The 11,531-nt window shown below is 44.8% G+C and overlaps 1 protein-coding gene across 1 annotated transcript in view; it reads right to left on the reverse strand.

Annotated features, from left to right (window-relative positions):
- DCLK2 (doublecortin like kinase 2) overlaps positions 1-8,488 on the reverse strand; it is an 81,614-nt gene extending 73,126 nt beyond the window's left edge. The window contains exon 1 of the mRNA XM_041479892.1: positions 7,562-8,488. Coding sequence (XP_041335826.1) covers positions 7,562-7,976 — 415 coding nt within the window. The 5' untranslated portion in view covers positions 7,977-8,488. The remainder of the gene's footprint in view (positions 1-7,561) is intronic.
- Between the last annotated feature and the right edge of the window lie 3,043 nt (positions 8,489-11,531).

Below are 11,531 nucleotides of genomic sequence, written 5' to 3' on the forward strand. Positions count from 1 at the left end.
ACCATGTCTCCAGCTCCAAGATTGGAATTAGCATGAATCAGCTCCCCAAGTTTCAGACCAGAGCACGAGTTTAGTCTCTAATATTACACTGAGATTTGCAGGTAAAGAAGCACAATAAAGAGTAATGAAGCAGGAAGATCTATTTAGCAATGCTTTCTTTTTTTCCTTTAGATGCAGAAAAAAATGCAACACTTCCAGACATAGGTGACATCTGGGACTCTTGAGTCCAGCCAAACTATTCCACAGCAGAAAGCTCAACCAGGCTGCAGAGCAGTTTTGGCAGAAGTCTGAAACCTCCTTATAAGTTCACAGCATAATTTCAACAGAGTGTATGTACAGTCCATCCCATGACTCATGACAGTACCCAGAGCAAGCTAAAAGTGCCAGCTCCTCCGTCAAGAAATCCTGCTACTCAAAAACTCCTCAATTTGGGCATATGCTTGCTTAAAAAGAGAAACATCTGCTGATATTTTGGGTAAAAATATAATCAGTAAATGGCGTAAGTCTACTTCTGATTTTCCAAGTCTTATTAACAGTAGAAAATCAGCTAGAAGACATGAAACATTGCCTATTGACAAGGAAACATTACCTACCTCTCAATAATTTAGCTGCACTGAATTAATAACCAGATGCACTATCCATGAAACAAGCTGCTGTGTAAGTACTTTAAGAACAATGTAAAAGGATTCCAGCTGCAGACAGCCAACAGCCTAAACACAACACTTGCCATTCCCTCAGAACAGGAAAATACAGATGATAAACACAGAAAATGGAAAAAGAGAAAACAAGACTACATTGGTCAATCTGACTGACAAATAGCCATAGGCCATCAGCTGCCTAAATACTGGTTTGCTTTCTTAGAAACTCATCTACCAAGTTTTTTATTTGCCATCTATTTCTTCAACACCAATCCTCAGGAAATGTGCCTAGCTCACCTTTCAAGAAAAAAATGCATGGATTAAGGAGAATAGCGTGTACACCTAGTACACGAGGGGAAGGCTGTGGATGTGTCTATCCAGGGTCTGTCTAGACTTCAGTAAAGTGTTTGACACCATCTGCCACAGCGTCCTCCTAGAAAAACTGTCTGCTTGCAGCTTGGGTGTGTGGACTCTTCAATGGGTGAAAATCTGTCTGGATGGCTAGGCCCAGAGTGTTGTGGTGAATGGAGATAAATCTATTTGTCAGTTGGTCACTAGTGGTGTTCCCCAGGGCTCCACCTTGGGCCGGTCCTGTTTAATGTCTTTATGGATTATCTGGACATGGGGATCAAGTGCTCCCTCAGTAATTGTGCAGAAGACACTGATCTGATGTGCTCAAGGGACGAAAGGCTCTGCTGGAGACCTGGACAGATTCTATCAGTGGGCTGAGCACATGGCTGCAGGAGGCTCAAGCAGGTGAAGTGTCAGGTTCTGCACCTGAGCCATGCAATGACACAGGCTGGGTGAGGAATGGCTTGGGACAGAAAGGGACACCTGGGGTGCTGCTTGACAGCAGCTGAATCTGAGCCAGGGTGCCCATGTGGCCAAGAGAGCTGATGGCACCCTGGCCTGGATCAGCCAGCAGGACAGAGAAGTGGTTGTTCCCCTGTACTGGGCACTGGTGAGGCCACACCTCGAGTGCTGTGTCCAGTTCTATGCCTCTCACTTTAAAAAGGACATTGAGGAGCTGCAGTGTCCAGAAAAGGGAAACAAGGCTCATGAAGGGTCTGTAAAACATGTCCTATGGGGAATGGCTGAGAGAGCTGGATTTGTTTAGTCAGGAGAAGAGTAGGCTCAGGCCTCATGGCTGTCTACAACTCCCTGAAAGAAGGTTAGATGGCGGTGGGGTCAGTCTCTTCTGCCATGCCTACAGTAAGAGGAATAGAAGAAATGGCCTTAAGCTGAGACAGGAGAAATTCAGATGAGATATTAGAAAAAAATCTTTTCACTGTTAGGGTGATCAGGCATTGGAATAGGTTCCTCAGGCAGGTGGGGCAGTCACCATCCTGCAGATGTTTAAGAGGCATTTGGATCTGGTGACATGGTGAAATGGTTTAGGGGTTACAGTAGCAGTGCTCCATGGATGGTTGGACTGGATGATCTCAAAAGTCTCTTTCAACCCTGATTATTTTATATCTCTGCATGAACTACTCTAAATTCAGCCATGCAATATTAGGTACTAATATTACTACTAATTAGGTACCAAGAGGGCATCCTGCCCTTTTGAATCACAATTGTGATACGTGCATTTTGAGGGAACACAGCTGCCTGACCATTTGGGGTTCTTCACAGAATAAGTTTTGTGAACCAAACCTCACCGCTAAGCATTTAACAAATAGCCTAGAATATTCAGACTTTTTGTCCTTAAAAAATAGAAACTATTAAAGAAATACTTACAGATATTTTTCCTGCTACTACAGATACTTTTCCTAGCATTAGGTTAGAAACCAAATGTGGATACGTTACATGTTGTAAGCAACAAAAGGAATTAATTAAGTGCGCAACACTCAAAAATCCTCAGCATGGATATTTGAAACAAACTTATCTGAATAAGGTTTTCTGGCTTGTTTTTTTGCACGGTTAATAAGCATGATCTCCTGAAAGTGACATAAAGGATCACTTTTTAAATGGCACTCTGCGTAACAGAGAATGATACAGCTGACAAGTAAAAACATCCCTAGGGAAGGAAAACAGTTTCCATATTTTTTAGGCATGTGTGCCCTTGTCAACCCCACAGGACAGGGCAGGAACCTGCATAGATTTCACCTATCCACCTTACGTTCCTCAGCTCCTTTGGGTGCAACTCTTTAGCTTCAAAGCTTCCAAAAGCTGCTTATTTAGTACAGCGAGGTAGTTATTAAGGCTACTGACCTTCTTTCTAACTTTAGGAAACACAGCAGAGTACCCTTTCCGTGTTCTGTAACACAAAGCCAAGCAGATTTCCGGAACAGTGTATTTACAGCATATATGACTGATCTAAAAATAAAATAACCCCTTTTATGAAGGATTGGGTTATTTCAATTTCTCTTTCCTTCCTTACTTTGAGCAACTTCCCTCCTCATCAGTTTCGTACAATTCACTTTCATATCACCTTTAATAACCCTGTATAAGTCACAATCTTTACTCATCTACAGCACTCAGAATTCCCCATGCACTTTTTAAAACCTGGGAGAACAACCAGGATTTTAGCAGATGACTAACTACTACTAGTTCTCTTTTGATTTGATTTAGACATTAAGAGGTGTAGATTACAGCTTCCTACAGGCTTTCACAGAATCACAGAACAGCTGAGAGTGGAAGAGACCTCTGGAAGTTCAACCCCTTGCTCAGGCAGGGTAAAAGCTCTCAGAAGACAGTCAATGACATGGTATCAAACACATCTGACACCTGTGCCTTCTCCGCAGGAACTAAATAACCCTTTTCAGGTAAACTAGATTTTCCCCATCCCTGAAACTAGGAGATAAATTGTGATGGAACTATTTTATTTTACTTGGATGGAAGTCAACTAAGAATTGCTTCCACATTTCACATTCACACCCCATCACTCCAGAACTGTGTCACAACAGTGATTTGAACATGTATTTGGAAGAATATGCTTTCAGTGTTTTTTAATCCTTCTTTCATCCTCCTTTTTTACCCTTCTTTGCTCAACTTACTACATTTACCTCTTGTTTTTTGAAGCACTACAGCTTCTGGCTCTAGCACAGGAGGGTAATCATACCTTTTGAAATTAGCAAAAATACAAACTGCCTACTTAGTGTTGCCATCTGCTTGCCCTGACGAAAGAAAATATATTCTTGACATAATACAACAGCGCACAACAACCAAAGTCACAGGTACTTTAGGCAGGATTGAAATGTAATATGCAGTAACAACTATGGTCTAAGGCAGAAAAAACTTGGATTGTTCAACACCTTATTTCAAAACACATTCTCTCACTTTGTGTTAGTGAGGCAGAGCTCATTTCTGTAAATCAGATATTGCTCTTCCTGGCCATGCACAAGGACTGCCCTGCCTCAAACCTTCCCACCTCCTGCCCAAAGACTTCCCTACAGATGCCTGTTGATTGTGTGCACAACCATGCAGACAAAACTCCTGACATTTTATAAAGGACTGTATTAATTAAGCATTGTTGTTGAACGAACAAAGACTCTCAGCCATTTTTCTAGGGTACTAGAAGGATTCCCATTAGATGCAAAACAAACAGAACTTCTCTTTCCAGGAATAAAGTCTACACTTGCTTTCATCTCCCAAAATCCAACAAAAACTCCCGGCTTTGCAGCAGACCTGTACAGTCAGGATTCTCCATGTCTTTCATTAACAAGGCAATGAAAACAAAGAGAGAGAGCACAACCAATATCCACATAAAACACATAGCTCAGGACTAAAGAGCTGTGCAGTTATATTACCATGGTGTCATGCTTTAGGCAGCCTATTTTCTCAAGTGAAACTGAAGGAAATAGACAAGCACTTAAATAGCTAACTCTGGTAGAAAATAAAAATTAATCTACTTTTTAATATTTGATATTGAAGGGCAAGTATAAAATTACACATGGAATGTTGTATTCTAAAGTAAAAAGCAGTGTTATGTCTGAGAGTAAAGCTGGAAGAAAGAAAACTATAAGAAAGTCATAATAGTCCCAGCCCCCACCTCCTCTCTGGATCTGCCTGCTCAAACAGAACAGGAGTCAACAATTAAATTCCTCCCATTCTAAGAAGACAGTGAAAACTGTCAAACTCATGATATGTTTCCTAATCTACAGGGGCTGAGAATATAAATTATATTTGCCTTAGGCTGGTCCAGCAGAGCATGCTTTTTTGATTGTCACATCCAGTTAAGAAAAGCAATATGCTTCACAAAATGGAGCTTCTATTTTTGACTAATAAACAGGATCTGGTGCAATTTTTAACTGGCTCAACCCATAACAGCAATATTTCATATCCTCAGTATGTCCATGCACTAGCTCTTTTTCTCTTAAAATGACAAGCAGTAAAACAGATTGCCAAATACAGCCAAACTCAAAAAAACCCATTTATCAGTGACTCAACTTAGCTTGTTATGATACCGAATTTGATGTTGCCAGCTTTTATATCCCAGATAGATAAATAGCAAATAAGCCCTAAAGAGCTTGCCCTGTACTGGGACACATCACTGTCCAAGAGCTACACACACAGGCTGGAGCTGAGGGAGGTTTAATGCAGATCTTGCTGGCTTGGCAAGGTTTGCTGAGCACTCACCTTCTGCTCACTGCAGAGATCTGCCACTACTGAACCTGAACTGCTGTGACTCCATTTCCCAGTTCAGGAGCACTGGGAAGGTGCCAAGAGACCAGTGAGCTTGGTATTGCATCACGCAGCCATGGCCCATCTGGTGCTCAGCTTGTGGCTGGCACACACTACAGCACTTGAATTTTCCTTTCTGAAAATATTAAAAAGATATACAGCAAAATACCATTCAAAACTACTTCTAGTGCTTCTGCAGTTCAAGCTTTAGGTCAACACCAATGTTGGAGCATTTACTCGAGAGCAGAAATTCAAGCTTGCTGTGCTGTAACCATGAGAAATAAAGAAAATCAAGAAAGAACCCAAAATCAAATCAATGAACCCAAATCAAATCTCTTCCAGCACCTCAAGAACAAAACAGCTGGCAAAAAACTCAAATAATTTCAAGGAATTATGGATTCACTACTTGTTTGCTGTCCTTTCCTTCCTCTATATACTTCTCTTTCTCTGTGTGATTAGTCTTACATTGGTGAAGTTTTTAGCATGCTAACTGGAGAACATACTAATCCAATTATGGTGCTATAGGATTTTCTTAATATTCCTGAGAGTTGTATTGGGTAGATGACTAAGTACTTGGGATTCTTTTTTTCCCCTTTTATTTCTTTGAGAAAGCATGGAAGTGGCATTTTGACTGTGACATTTATTTTGCTTTATTCTTCCAGCAAAGAGCCACAACAAAGGTTACGATTTCAATGAGTATTTGAAGGGACAAATACTAAGTTTTGCTTTCAATTATTATTTTATAGTTGTAAGAGTATATATGGCTGTCCAGCAAGTAATTCTGTCTTTGTTTTAAGTCATAAAAGTCTAATATCACTCCTGCTGCAACATTTCAAAAGTCACCCCATGTTATTGCTAGTTTCATCTCCTTTCCCTTCTGTGACCACTTCAGCATATTTTTTTAAGGTATCTTTAAATTACCCACCAAATCATGAAAGTTTTTCTTACTTACTTCACCACAGGGTCAGCATTTCACTCTACAACCACTTCATACTTCTTCAGTTGTCAATGTAAAACAGCCTTATAGTAGATCATGTAAGTTTTCAGCACTATGGTACTATCAGGAAGTGCCCTTCCATGCACATCTTTTCTGAGGGAGACCCATTTGGCACAGCAAATTCTGCAGCCCCCCCTTTCTCTTCCATGTTGTGAAGCAGCTGGTCCCTAACTCCCAATGTCCTTACTGGTGGATTAGATAAAGGTCTTCAGGTTTCCTTTCTCATCCCGTTCTCCAGGTGTGATTCAGCACTGCTTTGAAAAGGAAAGCTTCCAAACCAAAGCTCAAAGGATAGGAAGCTGAAAGCCTAGGAAGCAAGAGGCATTGGAAGGCCTATAAAAAATTTCAGTTCTTCATTAATGCAAACCAACTACACCTGGCACACAGAGTCACAGGGTGGAAGACTGTGGTAGCTGATCTATTAAATACCTGAGAACAACCATCGAGTGCAAATTCATTACAAACCTCTCCGCGTGCACAACATAACCTGTGTATTTGGGAAGCAGGCAATGCTGAGCTCAAACTGTATTTTAAGACATCACGTGAAAGGACTGGGGAATTCTGCCCCTCATTCCGATAATTATCACTCCCCACAAACATGGGGCATATGTGTCATTCACAAAACAATATTTCTGGTCCCATTTTGAGACAGTCAAGCACTGCTCTGTTCAGATTTGCAAGGTCTACATAACTTCAGCAGCTAAGTCCCATTATGAAAAGCTACTTAGGAACAACTCTGAAATACATCTGATTCCATAACACGCTTTTGAAAGTCAGGCAAGGTAGATAATTCCCTCTATTAATATGGACATTTGAAACCAGGGCATTACACCTGGTAGTTTTAATAAACGGTAGGATATAGATACCCTTTTTTCACAGCACTGGGGCTTCTTCTCTGAAGACTGAAGCCACTAAGAGTCAACAATAACACTTAGAGAACCAAATTACAGCATTTCCCTCTATTACAAATGGAAGGCAACCAAGAACTTTACAGTTCTTCCAGATGAAAAGGGCACCTACTGCTTAACTACCATTGGAGTCAAGCCCAGCACATGCAGATGGCAGCGCTCAAGGTGATGGGAGAAGTGGATGGTCCACACGGGGAAAACGAGGTCCTACCGCCCCTCACAACAGCGGCCAACCCCGGCTACTTGCCCTCACGGGTTCTGTGGCCGCCAGTTTTCACAAAGCGACCTCTCCGCTTTGATCCGGGTACGGACTGGGAAGCTCGCCCCAGGCAGTGCCCACAGCCCATCACCAGCTCCCATAGCCAGATCCGGCCGGACTTTGGCACCCTCCTCACCTTCCACCAGCTCGTCCAGGCTGGTGAGTTTCTTGCTGCCATCGATAGTGTAGATGGTGCGGACCCCCTGGGGCAGGTTCACGTTGTCCGACAGGGACCGGGTGAGCTCCACCAGGAGGGCGTCGAAGGAGCGGAAGCGGTCGGGGGAGATGGCGTACACCAAGCCCTTGAAGTACCTGTCCCCGTTGCGGTAGAAGCGGGCTTTGCGCGCCTTCTTCTCGGAGCTGAGCGCCTGAAGGGTGCGGGTGCGGTAGAGGCTGCAGTGCGCGCTGTGCGCCGGGCTGGGCACCAGCCCATTGCCCCGCGGCCCCGCGCCGCCGCCAGACCCGGAGCCTCCGCGCCGCGGCCTGGAGCGCTGCTGCCGCTTGTCCCGCTCCTCGAAGTGCTCCAGCTCGATGCTCCGGCTGCTCGCCATGGGGAGCCGCCCGCCCGCGCTCCCAGCTCCGCTACGGCCTGCTACGCCTGCCCGCCTCGCTCGCAAGGGCTCGGGCCGCCTAAAAGAGCATCACGCCCGGCCGCTGTCGCCGGGAGGGCTGCGGCTGAGCGCGGCGCCCGACCTGCCCCGCCACCGCAGCCGCGGCCCCGCCGGAGCCGCCGCTACCCGCTGCTGCGGCCGCGCACAAAAGCATCCCTCACGGCCGAGCGCGGCGCCCCCCGGCTACGGGCGATGGCAGGGGCCGACCGAGAGGCTCGCAGGAGCCCCGCGGCCGCGCTCCCGCGCCGTGCCCATGCGGGCTCGCACAATGCGCGGGTCCCCTGCTCAGCCCCTGCCCTGCTGGCTCTGCCGGGCAGCGGCGGCGGGGCCGGAGCGCCTAATCCAGCAGCTCCGGCTCTGCTCCCGCAGCGGCGGCAGCAGCAGCACCGCCGCTCGGCGCGGGGAGCGGCGCAGCCTCGGCTCCCCGGCGGGGGAAGCAGCCGCAGAGGATCCGGCGGGAGCGGCGCTGGCGGCCCGGCCGTGGAGCGCAGCGGAGCCGGAGCGGGCGGGGCTCCTGCCGGGCCGGGCGGGCGCGGGGGCGGCGCCAGCTCGGATCGCGTCCGGCGCGGGGGCGGGAGCGGCCGTGAGAAGGGTGGGAGCGGGGGCTGGCGGGGAGCGAAAGGGGTTAGTCTAGGAAGGGAGAATTTGGAGGCGCAGTTTTCCCATTGGGTAGTGCTGCCCTTCTGGTGGTTGTCCAAGGGCCACCCGCCCCTCAGGCACACCCGCGGAGCTGCCCGCCAGCTCTCTCCCGGCTTTACGTGGCTTAATCACGGCGTTAAAACGCTAAAAATGCTCCTTCTGTACAGCCCTCAGCCCAAAATACGTCCCGCGGGACAGAAAACTGCGCATCCCTGTCATTTGTTGGCGGAACTGCTTTAAAGGGCGTGTAATGATGGAACACGGGGTGGATTCAAAGTGAGAGTAGGCGCTGGATAGATAGATAGTAGATTGGATATTGGGACAAAATTCTTCCCTATGAGGATGGTGAGGCACAGGCACAGGTTGCCCGGAGAAGCTGTGCCTGCCCCATCCCTGGAAGTGTTCGAGGCCTGACAGAACGGGGCTTTGAGCAAGCTGGTGCAGTGAAAGGCATCCTTTCCCATGGCAGAGGGTTTGGAGCTAGATCATCTTTGAGGTCCCTTCCAACCCAAACCATTCTGTGATTCTGTGATTTTCCTTTTGCGTTTGTCACCACCTCTGCCTACAGAGTCCAATAAACCGTTTCACACAGCCTAAACCTCCTAAATGTGCTGCAGCCCATGTTCCATGGTTTCCCCAGGCACCTTCTCAGTGTTCTTGAGGTTGCTGAAGTCAAAATCACTTTTCATAGACATGGCCAACAAATGCACTGAAATTGATGCAATTTCAACTTTTTTCCAAGTTATTCTCAACCATTACAGAACGTTGTTGTGGTATTCACATACTCTTTGAACAGAGAGAGACATAATTCTCTCTCCCAGCATTTTTCCTGGAGAAGGCAGTGAAAGCAGCAGCTTTTTCCACTTTTTTTTTTTTTTTTTTTTTTTTTTTTTAGAAAGCTATATTATATTGTACTACATACTATACTAAACTCTACTACACTAAAGAAAAACCCATGACCCTTTCTGGACACAGCTTTGACCCAATTGGTCAATCAGTCCAAACAACCATCAGCAGAGTCTAATTAGCAAATCCCTTTTGGTAAACAATCTCCATAATACATTCCACATGTGCCAAACAACAGGAGCAGCAAGTTCTCTTCTCTCTCTGAGCTTTCTCACTGCCTTCTCCAGGAAAAATCCTGGGAGAGAGAATTATGTCTCTCTCTGTTCAAAGAGTATGTGAACACCACAGAACATATTTTCTTTTCTTGGCACAATGAGAATCTAAACAAAATGTAAAAGCTTTTATAACTACATACATGTTTTCATTTTTTTTTTACATCTCTTGCATTGGGAAGTTGCAGTTGTGTTATGTGATTACAGGTGTGCTCTTCTGCCCAATAGTCTTTGCCACACTGTTGATGGATTTATTATTTTTCTCTTTTTATGTTTTGAAATACCAATAAAATCAATCACTTTCTCACCATTATTACTGGGTTTCTTACAAAGCAGATTAGACATCTAGCTACAATACTCTAAAGATGATACACAGAAAACATTAGTGAAACTCATTCTTTATTGAAGTGCCAACTTCTGTGATGCCTGAAAACCTCCACAAGCAAAAAGAAGAGATAAACCATGGAGCTGGATTATCTCCTCTGGTGGTAAAATCGACAAAAGGAACTGAATGAGAGGCAATTTTCTTACAGTCGGGGCATGAATACACTTGCTAAGATTAGACATGCAGGTCTTGCCTAGGAACCAGGACCTAGAAGTGACAAAACAGTATGGATCAACTTTTCAGACTGGCTTTGATATGTAGTTTCTAGTCCTGATTACAGGCAAAGTTACAAGGACAAAATTCAAAGTCACGTGTGTAACTTTGCTCCAAAGTGGATGGGTCTCAGCTGCAAAATTATAATTTTTTCCAAATGGTACCATGCTGCATGGGCATGTCTGGCCTTTGCAGTGCAAGTCACATTTTTTAGTTCAAACCTCCAGTGGATGGCTATTTGGACTAACCTTTTTCCATTTGCTCAGAAGCAGGTCACAAAAGCCCAGGGAAGTTTAATCCCCCCCTTGTACACACCTTTTGTCTCTCTGAGCTGCTAACTACTGCCACAGCACAGTGCTCAACTGTGTGCAGAGGACTCATGCAGACTAATATGTAAATGCATATATAGATATATATGAATTTAATGTATTGGCTGTGTCTGTGTCTGAATATAGGCTGGAGAATCCAGTGCCAGGGTTAGCATTTTGCCAGTCTCAAGTTGTTTTGCTGGGTGGTAGGATATGTCATGTGTGGGACTTGCTGTGTGTTCTGAAATCTCTAGCTAGAGATGGGATGGAGGGAAAGGAATTTTATACAACCTCCTGTAAAGTAAAGCTAAAAGGGAATTCTCCAGCTTTCACCAGAAAAATGCTCTCTCCTTCTCAAAGGGAATTCCTGCTACAGAGAATTTTGAAGTCAGTAGAGCAACTGTGTTTTATAGAGTATATAAACATGAAATTGACTTCTGCTCTGTAAAACTAAACTATTTCTATATTAAGAGGTTATTTACAGAGAGGTTGGGATTAGATCTGCATGTGTAACTGCCAAGGAAAGTCCCAGTGACACCTCAAGCGTAGTCCTACAACTTGTGCTCTTATGATTAATGTGCAGTCCTGTATGGCACTGACCTATGAATTCTCATTTTCTTCTTCCAAAATAGGGTTGACATATTAGCAGTTCACCTTACAGCAAGCAAGGTTACATGTATAAATGATACCTTGCTTATTAACCTGAATCTCCAGACACTGTTAAAATGTGATTATCATTCATTCTTGTGATATTTTTATTCTGTAAATATACATTTCCTGTTTGAATAGAAAAGAGTTTGCTGTTTTCATGTGCAGCTAACTAATCAGTTCT

Source organism: Pyrgilauda ruficollis, unplaced genomic scaffold, assembly GCF_017590135.1.
Source record: "Pyrgilauda ruficollis isolate IOZ18807 unplaced genomic scaffold, ASM1759013v1 scaffold114, whole genome shotgun sequence".
Classification (NCBI taxonomy): domain Eukaryota; kingdom Metazoa; phylum Chordata; class Aves; order Passeriformes; family Passeridae; genus Pyrgilauda; species Pyrgilauda ruficollis.